The following is a 24,403-nucleotide window of genomic DNA, read 5'->3' on the forward strand; positions in this document are numbered from 1 at the left end:
TTTTGGTATGTTTGAAACATTGAAATCCCACGAGTTGCGAAGAAACGACAACGTCCACTGTAAGGGTGAGAGCAACGCACAAGATATTCCGATCACGGCTGCATTATTTTAGACTTGGGGGAGCTCATATTTTGAGTGGCCTTTTACGACATGGAACAGGAAACCAGTTGGTCAATACCATTTATACCAGAAACTCTGTTTTGGTCGGATATGGCATCGTGCTGTTACGCGAAACCGATGATGGTGTGGTACGATGCTAACGATGCAGTGCAAATCCGCTCAACACGCCAGTAACTTTGCACAAAATTCGTAAAATTCTGAGCGATTATAAAGGGCAAGCTCCGAAAAACGGGGAAGACCTTTAAAAGTTACTAGGATCTGACGAAAGAGTAGATGAAAGTGTTATGAGACATTTAGTCTGGGAGAGGAGGTTTGTAAACTTTGCAAGAACATAGCTAATAGAAGTGTTTATTTCCGGAAAGTTTCAAAACTATCCGACTTAAAATGAATTCTTGATGATCATTTTTGTCGGCTGCTATTTTTCGAGTACAATTTTTTTTTGGGGATCAGATATTTTATTGAATGTGCATTTAGATAACCGGCATAGAGGATGGATGAATAAACAATGTTTTCCAATCTTTTCAGGTGGATGAAGACTTCCCGTATAGCTACACTCTGCTTGGTCACGAGCTGGTGATGACCGAGGAGCTCGAGAAGGCTCTGTCGATGTACCGGTACGCGATCCTGAGGGACTCGCGCCACTACAACGCCTGGTTCGGCATCGGTACTATTTTCAGCAAGCAAGAACGGTACGAACTGGCGGAGCTGCACTACCGCAAGGCGTTGGCGATCAATCCGAAGAATTCCGTAATTATGGTACACATCGGAGCGATGCAGTTTTTCCTGCGGAAAACGGACCAGGCTCTGCGGACGATGAATGCGGCCATCGCGTTAGATCCGAAAAATCCGCTGTGCAAGTTTCACCGGGGTTCCATGTACTTCACGATGGGCCGGTTTCAGGAAGCGCTGAAGGAGTTGGAAGAACTCAAGCAGATCGTGCCAAAGGAAGCCGTGGTTTACTACGTGATGGGCAAAATTTACAAAAAACTGGGCAATGTGGATTTGGCTCTGATGCACCTGAGCTGGGCCACCGATCTTGGTTCGAAGGGGGCAAACAATCAAATCAAGGATAATTTTGATTCGATCATGCGGACGCAGGACGGAGCAGGTGGATCGACTTCTGGGACGACTGGGTCGAACAGCGAAGCAGCTGACGGAGCTGGTGAGGATGGTGGTGTTGGCGGCGGCGGCGGTGCTAGTGGCGGTAACAACGAGGCCGATGTTGGTGAAAGTAGCAGTGCCGATCCGGACTTTTCAGTCGGCGGAGAGCAGGCCTCTAGCGACGACTCAACCGCTAATGCACGGAACGAATCGATCGACGTCATCAGCGGTAACCTGTATGATAGTGATAGTTACTAGAGCAAATTTGTTTTATCGTTAGTTTTCTTCCTACATTTTGGAATAGCACTCGTGTGTACAGATCGCCTCGACGACTCATCTGCAAAGTACTAGGAATTTCAATTTACCCTCATCCCTCCCCCTACTCTCCTCCTCAACAGTTTCTCTTCCTTTGATGCGATCGGTTTGTCTAGCTTGAACGGCGACTCCTCTCCTCCCCCAGGGGGCTCAGAGTTGTCCATTCAATCTCTATTCGTCTCCTCAGCCAAACGAAACTGGTGACTGACTGTGTGTAGAATCGTTAATCCCACCAACGCGAACCGGAAGAGAAAGAGTATCGATAGTAAGCAGTCTGCATTTCTTCAGCAAACCGATAGCTCAGTTCTATTCTAAATCAGGTGAATTAACAAATGTCTCTTTGTCCCGGAGAGTGCAAAAAATTAAAAAAAAAAATAGCCATTGTGAATGAACAAACAAAACAATTTAGTCTCGATAATAGCAAAGACATACTACCTACGAATAAATCAGTACATTTTGAATTAATTTGATTGAATTGTTGGATTCCGTTGTTTAGCCGCGAAATCGATTCAGACAAGACCGTACAACTCACAGCGTGTAGCGTACATTACTCCAAGTGATTCCACTAAAACTAAAACTGAGACGACATTCTTTAAAGGCAGAGTACCTAGTGAAATCTCTGATGATTCCGCTGAATGTGTGGGTGTGTGTATGTATGTTAGTAGTGCAAAAGATAAAAAATAAGAAAACAAAAAAAACAGAACTGGCAATGTCTGGGCGTGTGTGGAAAGTTGAAGATGAAAATGATGAACAATCGTGTTTCCAAGAAGCGACCGACGGATTCGACTAGCAAAAACCATAAAGAAAAGGTGTGAAGACAAGAAGCATAAATAAATCGTTTGTATGAAATATTTAAATAACGTGTTCTATATTATTTTCTTTTCTAACAGTAGTATTATTATAATCACAGGTTGAACGTTGAGTGAGGAGAATTTTTTTTTGGCAGCGAGGGTACATTGGCATTCAACGAGGTTGTTGGGTTCTCTTACGTTTCTGAAATATAAAACAGCGATTATTTGTGATAAAAACCAAACAACAAACTCATTTCGTTTGGTCAGCACCTTGCGCTTTGGAATTGATAGTTTCAGATTAATCGCGTATTCGTCTGAGTCGGATGAGCCGTCGGAATCGGACGATAGCGGTCGGTTCTGGCACGTGCAAGTTTGCTGTCAAAAAAAAAACACACATTTGGAGCGGTTAGTAGTTCAATGGTATCAATTTTTTTTATTCTTACCCGAGCTCGGAATCGTTTGTTTGAATTTCTGTCAGTTGAAACTCGTTGACTGCTGGTGGCAGCATCCGCACCGACGTAAACGGGAAACAAAAGCGCTGACATACTAATCAGACCGCTGTGGTCTTCCCCTAGCAGTATTCGACTGGTTAGGCTATAGGCCAGTTCCCGAAGGAACACTTGCCGTGGGAAATCGACTGTGTCTGCGCTGGGAAACAGGATAAACCGGACGATTGGAAATAGTTCCAGAGCATTCAGAGGGGGGGAATTCGCTTCTCTCCTATACAGTTGTGGTCGGGAAAGTTGCAGCACATTGTTCAGCAAACTCCGTCGACTCATGATTGGCTGCAGCATGTTATGAATTGTTTCCCAAGGTAGTGAACCTATTGTATTGCAGTAGAAAATTAGGTAGTGTCTTTAAAAAAAAGCTGTTTTCGGCTTACCAGAAGAGGAGGAGGGTTCTGCCACCGATGGCGCCTGTCAATGAAAACAAAAATAAATGTTTCGATCCTCAGAACTGAAAACCTGCTAAATCCAAATATATTCACCTCAGAACGCTCGTGTTCTCCGACAGCTTCCAGTTCCGACTCAAATTCTACTCCATCATTCGCTAGGCTATAAATAGAAATCGAAATACTGAGTTCCTGTTTTACCACCGATTCCGTTATCGAGTCGTCGTTGACGCTTCTATTGAAGCGCCCTGCTTCTTGCTTTAATTCCGTGTTGATTTCAGAAACATTCGTGTTCGATATTGCTTCAGATAAAGGTTGTTCTAGTTCCGAAAATGTCCGGTTGTTTGCTATTTCCATACTGTCAGTGGCGTGATCCTACAAGTGGAAAACAAAAAAAAAAAACGTGCTTCACATTTGACTAATGATCCAGTATTAGCTAAAAAATTTTTTTTTCGTGATATAACAAAAAGGAACCGCCAAAATGAGAGTTAGTCCGAAGGCAGAGTGGGCGTGAGAAGCTGTGCCGAGCTGGTGACTGACACTAGCAGAGATGCCAGGTAAAAATTTCAAATATCTGCAGACAGGGTCTGTAAATCTGAAAAAAAATCTGCAGTCAGCAAATACGTCTTGCTGGCAGCAATTTCTCTATAGAGTATGACACGCAAAACTGACTTGGCGAGCAAAAAAAAAAAAAAGGTCACGGAAATTTCAAAAGTCTGTACATATAGACAAAAGTCTGCGAGAATTTCAAAAATCTGCAAAAGTCTGCGAGAATTTCAAAAGTCTGTAAAAGTCTGCACAACTAAAAATGTCTGCAGCACTACACCCAAAATCTGCAGATTTACAGACAAATCTGCAGACCTGGCATCTCTGGACACTAGCAAACCTAGAGCGGGAATGATATTAGCAGCAAATCAAAGGGACCCTGTCAGAGTGAAAGCTGAGCAGATTTCTCGCTTGTACTCTGACAGGGCTCCTTTCATTTGCTGCTAATATCATTCTCGCTCTAGGTTTGCTAATGTCACCCTCTCAGCAGGCCGTTCAATTTTGTTGATTTTTGATCGCTTGTTGAACGATATATTGCACGAAATATTCGTTCAATTTGCTGGAACGGTTTGTTGTTGTTTTTTCTCTTGCAAAAATAGTGTGAAAATTAAGTTTTACCTTTACATAGAAAGAAAATTTGTTGTTATTCTACGTGAAGTAGAAGTATTGTGCAGGTATGTATTGTTAGTTTAAACAAATGAGTGGAGAAAACTTCAGAAATTCTGCAGTAAAACTAGTCCAACGGGGCTCCAACTCCTCATGTTAAAAATGGCTCAACAATGGACCTCTGTCTGCCGGGTTTGTTGAACGAAAAAAATGGCATTCGGTTCAACGGTCTGTTTCAAAATCGGCAAACGAAGGACCCGTGTTGGCCTCCCGTTGAACGATTGATTGGACTTTCATTGGACCAATGATACAACGTATTGGACCAATGAAGGACCACCGTTGAACGTTTTTTTCTAAGTGGGCAGTCACCCTAACCAACATCTCAGTCCTTCGGGGCCATCAAAGCTAGCAAGTCAGTGAGAGCAAAGTAAACAAAATGAAGTGAAATACAACACTTCATTGATTGTGAAAGTCAGTATTACAATTTGGCAGCGCACGTTTCATAACGATATCACATTTATAATCAAACATAAAAAAATCAACTTTCACAGCTAAATATCACAGATATTTAGCAACAACGAACTTATATACTTCTTCGTTGTTTTCGTCTTTGCGGAAAAGATGATGGTCACGAAAACATGGCGGCCTATCAGGAACTTGTAGAAATTCGTCAAATTCTTCTTCTTCTTCTTCTTTATCTCTGTTTGCCGACATAGGTAATGTCAGCCGTATTTGAGGGCGCAGTTACCATGACTATATTGTCCTGTTATTTTTCACGTGTCGTGTGCAAACATTTTACTGATTATTCAGCCAATTGCATCGAGTGATATGTTCAGTTATCGGTTTCATTTTTGCTTATACTTAGTTCAATCATCATCTCTTTAAAAAAATCGGTTATTTGTATATAATAGATCTTTTTTGTTTTAAATACATTATTCAGATTTCTGAATTTGCAATCGAAGTCAAATTCAGATCTATTTTTTCCAAATTTTAGGAAGTGCAATATAACATGGTCGCTAGTTTCAGGTTCACCACAAAGATCGTAGTCACCATCATTTTCAATTTTTATCTTGGTCTTCTAATATTTCGAAAAATTATGTCTAGATAACATTCCATTAAGAATTCGTGTTTGTTCGTCTGTTATACTCTTGCCGAAAAACCATGCTTTTGTTCTTATTTGATCATATATATTTTTATGTTGAACGAAAATGTTTTCGAGGTATGTTAATTTATCGGTTTCTATTAATTGTTTATGACAAGGATTGAACTGCCTTTAAATTATATAATCGTCAATTTTTATAAATTTTTTCGATATGGCTTCAATTTCTTCCCGATTAGGCTCTGTTAATTCTGGAATTTGCATTAGAGCTGAATAAAAGCTCATTGCATTAGTTTTGGCATTCCTGTTTGCATTTTCTTCTGCTTTTTTTACAGGCTTCGGCGATTGCTGTTTCCCATTTTTCCTTTTCATTAGTACATTCGAAGCGCTACAATTATTAACCTTAACTAGAGTACGTTCATTTCGAACTAATTTTCTAAATTGAATTTACTACGAAATTGTTTGTCAAGAAATTGACAGGAACGCACAAGTAAAATATTTGTTATTTTTCTCAAAATATGGATTGAATCATATTAATCCGTTGAGAAAAATTAATCATCATGTTTTGTATAGTTTAAAGCAGCAATATTTGCTATAATCAAGCCTGATTTTCTTTTGTCAGTATTTCAATGAAATAATTCGTTGTGTGAGCCCCAAATTTTGTTATCGTTACAATTTTTTTCTCTGCGTGTAGTAACAAACTCAACCTCTTCTTTTTCTTCTTCTCACTATATTTCAGCTGTTTTTCGAAGAAGGGCGAATCTTACACTGACAGCAAATGGAGAAAAAACATCGATGGGTGTTTCGACTTTGGTTTCAAATCCAATATAGTAACTATCGTATATTCTCAGATAAATTTTTGATTAGTCGATGAACTGTTGGTTTATCTTTACAAGGCATGCAAATTTTACCACTTTCCTTCTATATCCACAGAATAAATCAACATAAAAAGTGTTTCACTAAGATGCAAGATCTGATTATTTTTCATTTAGCTTTGATGTGTTTTTCCTTTGGATGTGATGTGTTTTGCTATGGAATTGAACTACATGTGTTAAACACTTCATTTTCTAGTAAGAAAGAGTACAGCACAAATGTATGTGCAAAACACTTGATTCGGTCAACTGTGTTTCAATTGAAATCGATGTGGAAAACAATGTGACACTAATTTCATATGATATGCATATAGAATCTAGAGGAAACGATATATCTTATCGTTTTGATGTGCATTTCATATAAACATAGCAGGATTTCCACTCAATATCAACAGTTCTTACACTCATTTCATGAGTTGAGTGTATATTTCCATGAATTTCAAGTGTTCTACAGGATTTACTAAGCGTTTCCACTATGGTTCGACTTACCGTGATACGTTCGTTTTCAGTGTGGCTTCCTGCAGGCGTACTGGAACGGCTGTTAACACCTGAATCCGCGCTGCCGGTGAATAAATCCTGAACAATTTTGAAAATTTATCGGATAGGAGACGCAAGTTGTTTCTACATTTTTACTCACGTTCGCTACCGGGTCCAGGCGTCGATGCTCTTCTGGACCTGCTGCGTCAACACTATTCGACGGATCTTTAGGAATATACGTAGAATCCGGAGACTGTGGTTGGTGATCATCGTACTGAGCATGACTTTCATTTTGGATGTGATTCTGAAAAAAAAAGACGGGTGGATAATCACAGACTAACAGACATGACAGTATGAGTAAATTCTTATAAAAATAATTTTTCGTGATGCACTAGTTCCACCTATATTGTACTGCGCGAACTATTTACTATCTGTACACCCCTTGTGATATGTACAAGTTTTTTTACTAGTTGGTTTCCCCTCGTTTGTCAACACCGATCAGCTGCTTGCAGGGATGCCTGATTTCATCAAAATATTTGAAAATGATAAATTATTGGATTACGTTGATAATATATTTAACATTTTCGCGATGTTGGAAGGTAACCATTTATTTGACTCAACGTTGTTCATCTAGACTATTTTTTATTGTGTTGGAAGTTTTCACCCGAAATTAAGTGGCGGCAGATCAGAAGCAAGTAAATATTGTAACAAAACGGGTTCGATTTTGTATTGCGTTGGAAGATGAGAAGTAGGCACAATTATGTATATAGTTTTGGCAATATGAATTAAATCTGTATCCTGCATGAAATTCGCATGGAGGTATACAACTCAATACATTACAGGTAATTCTGTATGAATGGCAACTCTGTTGGTAAATGAAAAAAATAAACACAGTCTAGATGACAGACAGGATGTTTTTGATAGGGTAACGTGGCGCCATCATGACATATGTGAGTACTGTCCCAAATAAAGGAATATTCAAAATGACCGTTAAAATGATTGAAGAATATAATTTGAGTGTCCTGTCTGTTAGTCTGTGGGGTAATGTCAGAGACACTATTGACGACAACATTCTGGACATTCAGAAACTGAATTAAAAAACTAAATTCGGAATCTGGGACTAGCTGCGAAGTCAGTTGCTAAATGCAGCATCGAAATCCAGATCAAAAATTCAGTTTTAAAATTTTTGCACTGAACTCATTTTCCGAATCCTAGTTCCTATATCTGCATTCTGAATTCGTAACTTAGATAAAGGCACTTTCAAAATCTAGTCCAGAGTTCGTTAGTTCCAGAGTGTTAGCACAGACTAACAGACAGGACACTCAAATTATATTCTTCAATCATTTTAACGGTCATTTTGAATATTCCTTTATTTGGGACAGTACTCACATATGTCATGATGGCGCCACGTTACCCTATCAAAAACATCCTGTCTGTCATCTAGACTGTGTTTATTTTTTTCATTTACCAACAGAGTTGCCATTCATACAGAATTACCTGTAATGTATTGAGTTGTATACCTCCATGCGAATTTCATGCAGGATACAGATTTAATTCATATTGCCAAAACTATATACATAATTGTGCCTACTTCTCATCTTCCAACGCAATACAAAATCGAACCCGTTTTGTTACAATATTTACTTGCTTCTGGTCTGCCGCCACTTAATTTCGGGTGAAAACTTCCAACACAATAAAAAATAGTCTAGATGAACAACGTTGAGTCAAATAAATGGTTACCTTCCAACATCGCGAAAATGTTAAATATATTATCAACGTAATCCAATAATTTATTGTGACGATTCATTTTCAAATATTTTGATGAAATCAGGCATCCCTGCAAGCAGCTGATCGGTGTTGACAAACGAGGGGAAACCAACTAGTAAAAAAACTTGTACATATCACAAGGGGTGTACAGATAGTAAATAGTTCGCGCAGTACAATATAGGTGGAACTAGTGCATCACGAAAAATTATTTTTATAAGAATTTACTCATACTGTCATGTCTGTTAGTCTGTGGTGTTAGTTTCGCTTGAATCGGGTATTTTCTGCGAGGACAAGTTTTTGGTTTGGGTGCTGTCCACACCAAACCGGTCTCTCTTTTTTTTTTAACATAATCCAGTAGCATAAATTTGCATTCAAGTAAAAAAAATCTCAAAAATACGGTTCTTCCAGGGAAGACCTCGCATTTCGGTATCTTTTTGGCAACACTGTTTTTGACAGATCACGCGTGAACCGTGTCTTGTGCCATTGTTAAACATGTTAATTTAATCATAAATCGACTTACGAACGAAAAACGCTTGCAAATTATTCAATTGTACTATCAAAATTCATGCTCGGTTAAGAGATCCACCAATGTTGCAATAAATTCTTCGTGTAACTAATTCATTCACGCATCCTCGCTGTGATTATACTGCCTTCGAATATGCCAGTCTCGAACAACGTTGAACTATTCACTGCTCGAAAGAGAGAAGGGTGAAAATGAATAAGCAATAATCATAGAGAACCCAAATATACTAATACATTCTTCGCTGCTGGTATACATCGTGCATGTTCGTTTTATACATTCGTTTGTCATTCGTTCATTTATTTTATTCTTCGAGTTGGATCGAATAGCGTCACGGCGAAGATCGTTGGTTTCCATTCTTGGCGAAGCATTCTTCATCTAATAGATTCATCATATCTCGTTGGGTAGCAGCAATGGGAGAGTGCTGGAATATGGTTCATCACATACACATAAGACTATGGTAATGGTGCGGGGGGAAACATCTTAATTTGCTTGTTTCGAAGACAGCACGAACGATCATCGCGAATTAGGTTTGGCGATGATCGCTGAATGAATATTCGCGTTAAGCCATTCGGGGGTATGTCCAATGCGAATAACAACTGCAAGGAATAGATATTCGTGCGAGTAACGAAGCAGCGTCGGCTTCGTTCGCGCCCGAATATACGGACAAGTCCGAATACGAGCGATGATCATTGACATTCGTTGTATTTTTGATATTCGAGCAACATTGAGATCCAGCTCATTTCTGGTTGAATGCAAAATTACCGCATCGGGAGTGTAGACCAGCCATTAGTCACTGTTTGGTGTTGATTATGGGCCGGTGGCATCATCGGGCCGTACTTCTTTTAAAACGAGCACCACCGTCTGATGATTGACGATTTGTTTTGTCCAAAATGTAAGAATTGGACACATATCTGACATGTGATTTCAACAAGACGGTGCTACATCCTCCACGGCACGCGAAACAAAGACCAAATTGAGAGTCGCCTTCGGTGAGCAGTTTATCTCATGGTTTTGGGCCCGTCAATTGGAAACCGTGAACTAATGGATACGAAACTGTTCGTCTCTGTTAGAGCAAACCATGATAATGGTATGATAATTATTTTATTTATTTAGGTATAATCAACAGACACAATATGGTCCTAATGAAAATTTCTAGTAATGTATAAAAAAAATCCAAAGATCCAAATCCTGATGAAACGCGGTTGAATGACCTCTGCAAGCCAATCATAGCATTGTTAGCACCGTAGTTAGTTCGTCGTAAAGGAAGTCGAAGAAATGCACTGTTGCGAAGAGCCCGGGGTCGGACGTTGATATTAATTTCGCGGAGCAAAGCAGGGCAGTCAATCCTATCGGTCAAAACATCCGCTATCAGTGAAGCACGTGCCACATCTCGACGAACTTGTAGTGTATCGAGACCGATTAATAACCCGCGACTTTCGTAGCTTGGTAGTTGGTGAGGATTGTTCCACGGTAAGCGCCGTAGGGCGAAGCGAATGAATCTGCGTTGTATCGATTCGATTCTATGAGCTCCGTTTATGTAGTGACGGTTCCAAACGACAGAACAGTACTCCAAGGATGAACGAACAAGCGAGCAAAACAGAGATTTTAAACAGTGCACGTCTGTAAAATGTGTAGCCATCCTCATTACAAATCCTAGGTTGCGAGAAGCTTTAGAAACGATATAGCTGATGTGTTGCTTGAATGTCAGTTGCTCATCGGGAAAGACACCAAGGTCTTTAACACACATCGTTCTGACTATCGGCGATCCTTCCAGAAAGTAATCAAAATGAAATGGCTCTTTCTTCTTCGAGAACGTGATGATCGAGCATTTGTCAGGATTCAATTTCATACGGTTTGCTTTACACCACTCGGCGAAGCTCAACAACTGTCGTTGAAGAAAACCTGCATCTTCTGGGCTTCGAATGTAATAGTAGATCTTAACGTCATCGGCAAACGATAGACGAGGGCCCTCTAGCGTAAAGTTGACGTCGTTGAAATACAGTAAAAATATTAAAGGTCCGAGATGGAATTCTCATTGGAAACGTGATCGCCGATTTTCACTGCTAAACAACAATCTATAAGATATGACTGCAGCCATCGAAGGATGTTAGAGCCGAATCCAAGTCTTTCCAATTTAGCAATTGTTATATTGTGGTTTATTATATTAAAAGCAGAAGAGAGATCGGTGTAAATAGCACTGTTTGTAAACCTTTTGACATACCATCAGTCACGTAGCACATGAATGACAATAGGTTGGTGGTTGTGGAGCGCTTAGGAATAAAACCATGTTGAGTGTCAACAATATATTGCTTGCAGTGGTTGAAAATCGGTGCCAGAATAACCTTTTCAAACAGTTTAGGAACTGCACTAAGCGATGTGATGCCACGGTAATTGTTCACGTTTTTTTTGTCACCTTTCTTATACACTGGGAACACTTAAGGTTAACTTAAGGTTTCGTTTGTAAAGGCACGAGAAAATTTTTCCGAAAAAAGCTGGCAGATTTCCCGCCTTCACGAACCAGTAAACTCTCCAAACTTCATTATAGAAGGTAACTCAGACTCCTTCCTATGCTCGTTCATGTGTTTCCAAAAACACTTCGGATTGGATTTCAATTTCCGTTGTACATTTTTCAAGTAGCTGACATGACAACGCTTGACAGTTTTCTTATATAATTGATTGATCTGGACATATTGATTACGCAGTGTGTATCCGCCATGTTTTGAATACCGTTTTAGGACGGCTCTTTTAGTCGTTTTCAGTTGTCTCACTACGGTGGTCTGCCATGGTGGATGCAGGGACAGCCGTTTGGATCGTTTTGGTACAAAAAAGTCAAGTCGCGTAGAGACATTAGAGAACGTTTGTACAGCAGCGTTGACATCATCATTGTCGAGAATTTCCTCCCAGTCGATATGTATTAGAAAGTCGGTCATTTTAGTGTAGTCAGCTTTATTAAAATTATAGCTGATGATGTAGCCATCTGGTGGAAGATTAGAGTTGAGCACAATATGAAGTGGCGGGTGATGTCGAACAGATTTGACCAAAGGAAACGGTGAGGCACTAATTATAGGTGCAACATCTGCTCTGCTCGAGAAGCATAACATAGATCCAGCATTCGGTCGTTTTCGTTGGCAACAGGATTCGATTGGCGAAGTAAGTTGACACTATAACCATCGAGCAAGGTCGTAATGCCAACATGGAATGTTGAAAGCGTCGGATCAGCGAAAAAGAATCCACTGGAAGTTCCTCGCCATTTGATTCCGGGAAAATTGAAGTCCCCAACGATTGAAATTTCGTCGATAGGACGCGCGTGAGTTGAAAAAGTTTCATGAAGGGACTCTAAGTGAGCATTGATTAGAGCAAGATCACGACATCGATCAGGTGGAAGATAGACTACGCAGAGGAAGAGTGTGAACTCGGCGAGCTTGACACTGATCCACAATTGCTCGACACGACTACCAGGTGTTGATTCGATCAACTGCGCTTCGAAACGTTCCTTCCCCTAAAACTGTAAGGTCTAAGTCCAAGATATTCCGTTGATTTGGAAGTTCCTGGTGTTGTGGCCTTTTACGACATGGAACAGGAAACCAGTGGATTATACCATCGAGATAGGTGGACTGTAGTGTTATTGAACTGATGGATGCCAAAACTATGTACAACACCTAACCAACGAGGGTTCACAAAGTTTATACTTACTGTAGTTGTTTGGTTTTCCGTGTTACTTCTTTCACTAGACGAGCATTGGTTAATCGAGGATTTATCATTGCCACGACTATTATTTGCACTGCAAGCTTCTGATGTGTGCAGTGCGGTTTTGGATACTGAATTAAGCGATGAAACCACAGTCTCCCTGCCACTGGAAGAGTTCTAAAATTGTCGTTTTATTAGAAATATTTCGTATTATGGAAAAAATAATTAACCCACTCACAGTAACATTAGGCTCATTGTTTAACACTATGACATCGTCCTCATCTGCGGTTTCCGAAGCTTCCTCCAACTCACTGTCGTCGGTAAAAAAGTCATCCTACGATCGGTATCAATTGAAATTAGTTCATCCGGTTAAAATACTGTTGTACTTACAGGTAGTTTCGGCACGTGAGGAGTTTCCGTCGTTGGTGTTGCAACCATCGATACAAGTTTCTGCAAAATAATTATGATTTCGTCATGAAGATTGGTATATCGTCATCTATGTTGTTATTTGTCGCAGTTTTTGAAGTATATAACATTACTGAGCTAAGCAAGTTTTGGAATAGACTTCTAGAAGTCTACTAGATAGACTAGAAGTCCATTTCAGCACTAGTTGAACCTAGTTAATTTATAAACTTAAAAAATTGCAACATATAACAAAATTGTTTGAAATTTTTTTTTGTTCGGTTATGCCCTTTTTCCGAGTAATACTAATAAGATAAAAAAGGACTATTGGAATGACATGACAGGTGTATAAAACAGTTCGTGCCCTTGTGCCGTTTCCTAACAGATTGCGAAGTTTGAATTTTATTCCAGCGACTTACCTTTCCAAATATGCGTTGGAAAGCTGCTGTCATACAGTTTCAAAAGTAGTAGGGAAACTTCAAAAACCTGATTTAGCAGCCATTAAAATCACCATGATTATTTCTGCTTAATTCGTCTTGCTCCACATTGAGAATCGATTCACATTTCTTGGAAATTAGACTTATATTCAAAGAATAGCGAAAAACACTTCTGAAATCTTTTCAGTTCCTAATTTCATTCCAATGGATTATTATTCATCCTATTTTTGGTCCTTTATTCATCCTATTAAATAGCGAAATAAAATACTCCACTTTTTTAAAATATCAGAATTCATCTTAGAAGGGTCGAAGGCCAAATGTGAGACTTTCGATTCATATTTAAAATTTTACTACAAGGTTAATCTGGATTGGTCCTTTTAAAAATAACGAAATCTCGGTTGATTTTTCATTAGGGCGTATAAGCAAGTGACAGTAATCTCTCTTTAATCACTCTTTCTTTCGATTATTGTGATGTGATTAAAAAGATTTTCTTTGATATCACTATTCTGTTTGAAAGTCGAAAGTTTCGGGTATCATTTCATGCAAAGAGTTGAGTGATAAACGTGGAAACCGCTTGGTAATTAATAGAAGAGAAAGTGAACAAAGAGAAACTGTCACTTGTTTATACGCCCTTTTGAAAAATTTACCGAGAAATATCAGATACGGAGCCATTGAAACTCACACACTTAACAGTGTTGTGTCGACATATATCAGAATGAAACCAGTGCTACTAGATTTGCCATAATGGTGATTTCATCAGTACACTGGGGATACTGCACTTAAGGATATCATAAATCAAATCTTATGATTGTGTCAATTTTTATCTTTTTGACAGTTCCATTGCTGCAATGCAATTTCATTTAACAGTATTATGACCTGTATACGACACACGTGCACATTTCATACCTCTGCGCAATGAAATTCACATATTACATTTTGTGTGGAAAAAATCATAGTTGGCGCGTTTAATACTGGATCAAATATAGTGAAAACATGGCTTCCGCTGATGGTTTACTTCAGGATCTTTCGATTCCGGCTCGCGAATTTATTGGACGAACACTGTAATTATTGATGCTATTTCTTCTGCCCAAGTAAATTGGAATTACATTTTGATTTGAGAATTGACTTCAAACTGGCGGAACACATAAAACTAGATTCTATTGATTGCCATCTTTCACAGTGCACTGGTTAGATATTGGGCATTTATTTAGGTATAAAAAGGTTAGTTAGTTAGTTTCATTTATTTAAGAGATAATATATAAAAAGGTATTCATTTAGTACATTTAAATAGTAACTTGAAAATGTAAATAATTTCATTAAAAAAGAAATGAAATGCTTTTATCAAAACATCATTTATGTCATATACAACTCTGATGAATTTTCTAAAAAAATTTCTATGACATTCATTGTAAAAAAGTATGATGTTCATACGAAGAACGAATGATTATTATAAGCCAGTAGAAATTTCCATTTCCATTTATCATAATTCCATTCATAGTTCAAAGCTATGATATTCAATAGAAAAACTTGTGACGAAAAATCAGTACATTCGTATGATTTTCGAACGTGTAGTATCCTCAGTGTGTGTGTATGTGTGTGTGTGACAAATATTGTCACTCACTTTTCTCGGAGATGGCGGAACCGATTTTCACAAAACTTAAATTCAAATGAAAGGTCTGATGATTCCATACACAGTTCCACAATTTCATTTGGATCCAACTTCCGGTTCCGGAATTACAGGGTGATATGCACCAAAAATGTGAAATAATTATAGTTCTTTATAGTTTGAGTGTAATCGTCACATTATTTCCAAACCATTATTTTCTCTTCACAGTTAGTCTGTGTGCAATTGAAGCCATTCGCTGAAATGCTGCTGGCAAAAATGAACCGTTTTTCTTGGACAAAATAAAACAGTGTCTGAACGACATATTGAATAATGATTATCAAATCACAATAGTTTGGGTCCCGGCTCATTGCTCCATTCCAGGCAATGAAAGAGCTGATATTTTAGCCAAATGTGGTGCTATTGACGGTGAAATTCATGAGAGACCGATTGCTTTCAACGAATTCTATAGCGCGTCTCGCCAAAGAACACTTGCCAGCTGGCAAGCTTCTTGGGATATAGATGATCTGGGACGGTGGGTGCACTCAATTATTCCTAAAATATCGACAAAGGCATGGTTCAGGGGACTGGATGTGAGTAGGGATTTCATTCGTGTGATGTCCAGACTCATGTCCAATCACTACACGTTAGATGCACATCTCCTTCGAATTGGACTTCCGGAGACTAATCATTGTGCTTGTGGCGAAGGTTATCGCGATATTGATCATGTCGTTTGGACATGCGTGGAGTATCGTGATGTCAGATCTCAACTAATAAATTCCTTGCGTACTCAAGGTAGACTATCCAATGTCCCATTTCGCGATATTTTTGCTTGTCGTGACCTTCCCTTTCATGAAACTTCTTTATCATTTCATTAAGTCCATTGGAGTTCCAATTTAACTTTTATTTTATGTTAGACTGTTTTCTCTTCCATGAGTTTAAACAATAGCCCGCTATCTTATATTGAATAAAAGTAACGAACTGATACAAACAAACCTGAAATAGCTATAATATCATGTACAAAATAAATGTGTTTTATTTAATTTAATTCAAAATAGCAACTCGCTTGATAAAACCAGTGTTTATATTAACTTTAAAGTACTATGTATTGTGGATGCCACGGCGAAGAAAAACTTATGAAATAAATGTATTTTTGGGAAAAAAAACTTCGAAAGCACCATTTGCAAGTATGCATGTTCGAGGAATTTCACGTGGATAAGTCATACTATTCTAGATGAAAGCAAATAAGGCCAACGTAAATGTTTTCTTCTAGGAAATATGGTTCTTATACAAAAGCCATAAAAACTTAACCAGTTGTTGTCTTACAAGTCAGTTGTAGTATGTTCGAGCCCCGATCTGGAAGGATTCTTAGTGTCAGTAGAATCGTGGCACCAGTCATGCAATGGTTCTGTTAAAAGGTTAAATTCCACAAAAGAAACTTTGCTAGAAATGATTCATGTTAAGATTGATAAGTAAAAACTTATCTTATCATACAACAAATATGAGACACCAAACGCATATAAAACTGTCCCAGAAAGTATGGACGCACTTCGATTTCGCTGTTAATAATTCACAAGTGTTAAATATTCAAATTTTATTCGCTATACTGATAATATTAGACTGCAACAACAGAATATTATTCTCAACATTTGCTACTTAGCCATTGTAGACTAGCTGGCGCACCTTCTTGCGAACGTTCCTCATTAAATTCCGTACATACTTCTTGGCGACAAGTTTTGACACTTTTTTCCAATCTTTTTCGAACTGTTGAATGGTTTTGGCTGCCGAGACATGTACCTTCGTTAATGTCCAAAATTTCTCAATTGGTCGAAGTTGTGGGCAATTTGGTGGATTCATGTCTTTTGGGACGAAAGTGACATTTTTGGTAGTATACTATTCTACCGTTGATTTCGAGTAGTGGCAAGAAGCAAGATCTAGCCAGAAGACAACAGGATCCTTGTGGCTTCGAATCATGGCTAGAAGTCGTTTTTGTAAACATTCCTTGATGTATATTTCGCTGTTCATTGAAGCAGTGGTGATGAAGAGTTTCGTTTCGAAATCTTACCGCAGCTACAAATTACTTGTCAGACCATAGCTTTCTTATCAAATTTTTCGACTTCAATCGATGTCTCGGACTGGTTTAACACTTTCCCTCTCGCACTGTATAATATTGTGGTCCCGGCAAGGATTTGTAATCGAGTTTCACGTAGGTTTCGTCGTCCATGATTATGCAGTTCAAATTTCCAGCAAGAATCGTATTGTACAGCTTTCGAACCCTCGGCCTGATCGATGCTTCTTGTTTCGGACTACGTTTTGGTTGTTTCTGCTTCTTATAGGTTCGAAGATTCAAACGTTCTTTAGCTCGAAGAACACTTGACTTCGAAGTGCCCACTTTTTTGGCTACATCCCGAACTGAAACCTCGACGAAACCAGTTTTTCGACGTTCTGCTGAAAGTCCACGCATTTCAAAACAAACTAATGAAAACGAATAAACAACTGCACAAGTGGTTAGAGAAAGAGTGTAAACAACAGGATGCAGCCATAAAAACTGACAGATTCTGAACCATTGCGAAATGGCAGCGGTTTTTGGTTACGTCCATACTTTCTGGGACAGTATTTAGCAAACCTTGGAAATTTTTCCAGGGACATTCGCGAACATTTAGTTTCCGCGAGTTGCGAAAATTTCCTTCCCTTAAAACTGTAAGGTCTAAGTCCAAGATATTCCGTTGATTTGGAAGTTCCTGGTTTTGTGGCCTTTTACGACATGGAACAGGAAACCAGTGAATTCTACCATCGAGAGAGGTGGACCGTAGTGTTATTGAACTGATGGATGCCAAAACTATGTACAACACCTAACCGACGAGGGTTCACAAAGTTTATACTTACTGTAGTTGTTTGGTTTTCCGTGTTACTTCTTTCACTAGACGAGCATTGGTTAATCGAGGATTTATCATTGCCACGACTATTATTTGCACTGCAAGCTTCTGATGTGTGCAGTGCGGTTTTGGATACTGAATTAAGCGATGAAACCACAGTCTCCCTGCCACTGGAAGAGTTCTAAAATTGTCGTTTTATTAGAAATATTTCGTATTATGGAAAAAATAATTAACCCACTCACAGTAACATTAGGCTCATTGTTTAACACTATGACATCGTCCTCATCTGCGGTTTCCGAAGCTTCCTCCAACTCACTGTCGTCGGTAAAAAAGTCATCCTACGATCGGTAACAATTGCAATTAGTTCATCCGGTTAAAATACTGTTGTACTTACGGGTAGTTTCGGCACGTGAGGAGTTTCCGTCGTTGGTGTTGCAACCATCGATCCAAGTTTCTGCAAAATAATTATGATTTCGTCATAAAGATTGGTATGTCGTCATATAGGTTGTTATATGTCACAATTTTTGAAATATATAACATAACTGAGCTAAACCAGTCTTGGAATAGACTTCTAGAAGTCTACTAGATAGACTAGAAGTCCATTTCAGCACTAGTCTAACCTAGTTAATTTATAAACTTCAGTGGCGTCTCGTGACAAAATTCACTAGTTGTGCACTGCATATGTGGTGTGATTGCAGATGTAACAACGAATGTAAGTGAAAACTAAAGAAACAAAGATATTGTATGCGATTTTTTTCACAATTCGTTGATTGAATGAAAGTCGAGCATTCAGCGAAACAATATGGCGACTCTACTAATGAGATGCAAATTGGTACAACAGCTCTACATAAGACCATAATCGCTGTTACGAGTAAGCGAAACTTCTTTCAAATATTGCTACTTTCAAGTAAATACATGAACAGCACATCTATTCTACTTCGGCATGAATAATGGCTTGATGGATGTCATTGTGCTTTTGTTTTTAGAGATTTTGCGCGTATTTTTCTCAAAACGACTTCCAAATTTTGTGAAATGTTTCAAATTTGAAGTACGGACAAGACTGCCCACTGTGTGTGATAAAACAACTTTTTTATCATTCTATTTCACTGATCGCACAATTATCTCGGGTTGTGAGTTTAGATATGGGAACATCGATAGCACTATTAGAATGTATGCATGCTCGATGCATTTCACGTGGATTAGTTCATACTAGTATCGAAACCAACAAATCATCTCGAAATTTATTGCAACCAGTCTCATCTCAATTCGGAAGTTTTCCCAGAGCTAATTTTTTCTATTGTACTTTTCAAGCTAACACCAAACCAGGGCTGACATTATGCATCTCGAATCGAGTTGCTCGAAACGATTATTTTTGAAGTCGATTCGACTGAACTGAGGCATTACGTATCGCTTTCGACCTCGTGATCGAGATCCAAACAATGTGGTACTAGATTTCGACTGACGCTGCTCGAACTGTCATAACCAGAGATGCCATTTATACAGATTTATCTGTATTATACAGATTTTTACATGCGCATACAGATTTAATACAGAGTACAAATTTCTTACAGATTTCTTAAATTTAATACAGATTTCACCAAAAGTATTATGGAAAAAATTAAACTATCTATTAGTATTTGAGCTATCTATTAGTATTTGATTGCAATGACGAGATAAACGTTTAGGAATCAACGTACAAATCATTTTTTAAAATATATATTTTTTATGCAGATATTTAATGAAGAACACTGAAATCCATTTATATTAAAATTTGTAACTAAATTGAACTTAAAAGTTAGTTAGTCATGAAACATTATTGCCAGACTGACAGTTGTATTTCCTGACGTTGCATATTGGGTTTTGGAAATCCATCGCAACTTTTCAAATTAGACAAGTATATGGCACCATAATTCAATTGTTGTTGATAGGAAAAAACTAAAAAATTTCGTCGATGAATATAATATAAGATATGAAATTTAATCTACCACTCTATAGCCATAATCTATTGGAATAACACCTTTTAACATAATTGTATTGTAGAAATTTCATTTTACTAGCGAATACAGATAAATACAGATATTTTATACGAATCAATACAGATTTTCTATGAAAATATCTGGCATCCCTGGTCATAACATACATAGGTAAACAAACCCATATACATTGCAATCATGAAAAAAACTAAACTGAATTATTGTTCGAGTATTTTCGATTACATTTATTCAGTTCAAGTACTGAAAAGAAGCAAACTGTTTGTAATACTGCGGTTTTAAGTTGCCGCACGAAATTAACATGAACACATTTCTGAAATTTAAATCAAGAAGCAGATTCGTTTCCACTTCATTTGAAAACGTAAAGAATTTTTTCAAGCGTGTTCTTGTACACAATTTATCGATGAACTTTTGAAATTATAATAAAAAAAAATCTGTATTTTTCATGTATTGTTTCAAGTCTAATACAATTTACGTCAACCATATGTGTAGTTTTAATCAAAGGTTTTTAGGTTTTGCTGCTTTCTTTGTAGTATTTTATCATATTTATTAGGAGATATTGCTTTAGCTAATATACCAGGAGCAACCCATTCTTTGTAGTCTTTTTTTTTTTTGTTTTGTTTCGATTATAGAGGTTTTAACCATGAGGTCATTCACCTCTTCGGGCCAGAAAAACTTTCTGACCCTATGTTCGGGGTTGGGAATCGAACCCAGGTGGGCTGCGTGAAAGGCATCGACTTACCCATCACGCTATACCCGTCCCCTCTTTGTAGTCTTCATAATCTATTTAGGTACTATTGAAGAGTCAAATACACGCTAATAGCACGAGATTGTGATGCTTTTGGAATATTCTAAATACTTTCAAGGTGTTTGGACAAATTTTTCAATTTACTTGAGTTAGATATATGGGTAAAAACATTATTTGGTCATTGTTATCGAGCGAATAAGCTTTTTCCTACAATCCGTTTGAGCGACGTTTTCATTCCACATGATTTTATTACAAACTACAGTTACTGGGCATAGGTTAGTTTCGACTTACTTTTGTTATTTTAAGTAAACACCACGCAGCTTTCAATTAATATGCTTTCTAAACAGTTCGACTTGTACATAATATGCCAAACACACAAAATATATATAACGATATACAAAACAATGCATTAAAATAAAGATTAACAATACTATGTTTATGAAAATCTAAGATGTTATCGATAACTACCTAAATAAAAAAGAAGAAACGTATTCGAAAACTCATAGTCGATAGTAATAAGGCTTTCGACCATTTCTTATCGAGTTCTGTCGTTTACGAGCTCGATTGTTTTGGTTCCATAATGCCAAAACTTCTCGATAATCTAATACTTCTTCGAGTGAAGTCGAACGAAGCTCGATGATCGACTACGAATCGAGAACCATAATACGAAACGTGGTCGATTCGATAAAATTTCAGTCGAATCGAGATACATAATGCCACCCCTGGATTTCATCAAAAAATACAAGGATCATCCCCATGGGGTTGCTCTAGCCATTGATGTGGAACAAGGCAACCAAAAATTTTAATGATCGACATTTTCAATTAATCGTCACACTTTTGAATCCGCAAATGCACGAGAGTCTTCTTTGATTGATCTTTATTAGGAGCCAACACCGAACAAGCGAACCAAGACTTTAGACTCTATTTGTCGTGATTTGTATTTGTTTTGTAGCCGATGAAATTACATCAATAGCCCAACTGTATGCAATTATATGTTTGTATATACTTGCGATACGGATATCGATATATAAGCTGCTCTTCGGAAAGCTTGTGTTCAAGTTTTGTATGCAAGCAGTTATTTTTATAGCGTTAAGTTTCTCTACGATTCTGCGATTTCGGTTGAAGCGATAAACTTTTTCTTATTATCAATCGAGTTCATCTTATATCAATTAGAAATTAATCTTAAGCACTCCAAATTTACCCTGGGGTAGTTGTCAATTTCTCAGGCGAAAAGACATAACATGGAATTTCATCCGAGCTTGCATGACACAAGATCAGAGCATACCAATTAAAGCTTCAAATCGTTTTATGGCACTGTCTAGCATCAACCTACCTCTAGCAAGCTACGCATAAGACTGAAACGTTAGCTATAATTTCGCTTCTATTTATAGATTCGCGTGCTTCCAACAGATTCACTTTTGCATCGATTGACCAATCAGAGCGATGCTTTCCCTTTGATATATCGCTTACTCTTTCAAAACCGTCGACTATGGCAGGGAAATCCGATATGCAAGAGATTTTTTGCAGACAAAATAGGACACTGCTAGCTATTAATCAACATTTCAATGATATACAATTCAAAATACTTGGCTATGAACATTCAAATCCATACGTAGAAATAATTCCAATCAAATTTTGACATAATAATAATAATTGATACAAAATTGACTGAGCTGTAATTGTTCAAAACCTGACCACATTTCTACGTGTGTTTTTCTTGAGTTTCTAATTTGCACCCCTATATAGAAAACAAAAATGTGTTCCACATTAAAAACTGACAAAGTTTATACTTACTGCAGTTTCTTGGTTTTCCGTGGTACTTCTATTACTAGACGGACATTGGTTAATCAAAGATTCATCATTGCCACGACTATTATTTGCACTGGAAGCTTCTGTGCACAGTGCAGTCTTGGATACTGAATTAAGCGATGAAACCACAGTCTCCCTGCCACTGGAAGAGTTCTAAAATTGACGTTTCATTAGAAATATTTCCTATCATGAGAAAAATAATTAACCCACTCACAGTAACATTAGGCTCATTGTTTAACACTATGACATCGTCCTCTTCTGCGGTTTCCGAAGCTTCCTCCGACTCACTGTCGTCGGTAAAAAAGTCTTCCTACGATCGGTATCAATTGCAATTAGTTCATCCGGTTAAAATACTGTTGTACTTACGGGTAGTTTCGGCACGTGAGGAGTTTCCGTCGATCCAGAGTATGGGTTCGTCCGATCACTTGCATCCATGGGAGAAGTACCAGAACAATGCTCTTGAACTATTGAAACGTGCAACGGATCGCTAGTATGCTGCGAAACATAAGACACGTTTGCATCCGTGCTGATCCAAACGATGCTATGCTGCTCACTACTTTGATTTGAACCGATTTCATTACCCGACGGAGGAGGAAGTAGTTCTTGCTCCAGTGATTCCTTAATAATTTTATCGTACTGCTGCGTGTTGACGATTAAGGACTCCTTTTCCAAAAGATCGCAAGCTGAACCATCCGATTTGGGTTGACTGTTGTTATCAATTTGGACCGAAACTCCATCTAGGATGACTGGAGAACCGGTACAGATAGATTCAGTTTGTTTTCTTGCTATCGTGGGAGATCCTAACTGTGCTGTACTGCACGAAGGATGATCGTTTCTTCCGTCTGAATCAACATGTTTGTTTCTTTTTCGTTGTTCATCCAGCTGAATCAGTATGCATTTTTCTCCTTCCGTGAGTTTATATCTAGGATCCTTAACGTTAATATCGATAAATTGACGTGTGCCCTTCCAGCGATATCGCTTAAAAACGTTGACCACATCTGGATCGAACGTCGCATCGGTGTCATATTTGATGAAAAGCCTGTGATCTTTGATAACGGTTTCGTGGCATCTGTTGTCTCGTGTGCATTCGACATTGTTGTATCGAACGGTAATTGAGTACACCCGTTTTAGGTAAGGGTACTGCCAACGATCGATCAAGTTCTGATTGTCGGTTAGTTGCGGCATTCTGAAGACCAGAGTAGTACGAAAGTATTTGGCTATTTCTTTCCACTCGACAATGCAATCTTGTCGCTGAAGTGCTTTCGCTATTTTTTGCCACAATGCTGGGTTCGGTGTACTGTCATTTTGATTAAGTTTAAAGAGCAGCTCAACAATGTTTTTGTCATAAGCGGTAGTGTGTAGTTTGTTCCTGAAAAATATATAAAAACGGTTCAGTTCAGAATAAACTTTACAGTTTATGTTGAATTGTTAAGTTGCATTATTGCATTATAAACTGCTAACGCACTGATTAGTCGAATACAAAACAAGAAAAAAAAGTATAAACAATTATGTACACTTAGCAGTAATTGAATACATTTTTGTGGACATAAAATTACAAGGCGATAGAGAAAAACAAATCAGTTTATGTACACACCTGCTCATGTTCGAATTGCAAACAAGTATTAATTAAATTGTGTCACAAACAGAAAGAATGAAAAAAATAATTTTAACTTTTGTAAAACTGTTGTGTTGTGATTCGCGCTGGTGGCTCAGGTTGGATAAATATGATTTACCGCTTTTT

At 38.0% G+C, this 24,403-nt stretch overlaps 2 protein-coding genes across 3 annotated transcripts in view; one reads left to right on the plus strand and one right to left on the minus strand.

Moving 5' to 3' along the window:
- Positions 1 to 2,396, plus strand: part of LOC131434413 (cell division cycle protein 27 homolog) — a 23,085-nt gene extending 20,689 nt beyond the window's left edge. For both annotated transcript variants that reach the window (XM_058601093.1, XM_058601092.1), the window contains exon 6: positions 646 to 2,396. In XM_058601093.1, the coding sequence (XP_058457076.1) occupies positions 646 to 1,479 (834 nt within the window). In that variant the 3' untranslated portion in view covers positions 1,480 to 2,396. The remainder of the gene's footprint in view (positions 1 to 645) is intronic.
- On the minus strand, positions 2,380 to 24,403 carry LOC131434414 (mucin-4-like). Its single transcript, XM_058601095.1, has 17 exons — positions 24,257 to 24,403; positions 23,029 to 24,031; positions 22,877 to 22,972; positions 22,648 to 22,815; positions 18,509 to 18,568; positions 18,357 to 18,452; positions 18,125 to 18,295; positions 13,187 to 13,246; positions 13,035 to 13,130; positions 12,803 to 12,973; positions 6,980 to 7,123; positions 6,832 to 6,918; positions 3,316 to 3,594; positions 3,211 to 3,244; positions 2,771 to 3,150; positions 2,598 to 2,702; positions 2,380 to 2,529 (listed from the first exon to the last, which is right to left on the minus strand). The coding sequence occupies exons 1-17, from the start codon at positions 24,262 to 24,264 to the stop codon at positions 2,500 to 2,502; spliced, it is 2,988 nt and encodes a 995-aa protein (XP_058457078.1). The 5' UTR covers positions 24,265 to 24,403; the 3' UTR covers positions 2,380 to 2,499.

The sequence above is a fragment of the Malaya genurostris genome, chromosome 3, assembly GCF_030247185.1.
Source record: "Malaya genurostris strain Urasoe2022 chromosome 3, Malgen_1.1, whole genome shotgun sequence".
NCBI classification, from domain to species: domain Eukaryota; kingdom Metazoa; phylum Arthropoda; class Insecta; order Diptera; family Culicidae; genus Malaya; species Malaya genurostris.

Excerpts from the sequence above, each read along its gene's own strand:
- LOC131434414 (XM_058601095.1), bottom strand. Across the intron at positions 7,124-12,802 it reads CGGAAAACCAAACAACTACA|AATCACATCCAAAATGAAAG; the intron begins GTAAGTATAAAC and ends TTTTTTTTTCAG. Across the intron at positions 3,245-3,315 it reads GAGAACACGAGCGTTCTGAG|GCGCCATCGGTGGCAGAACC; the intron begins GTGAATATATTT and ends TTTCATTGACAG.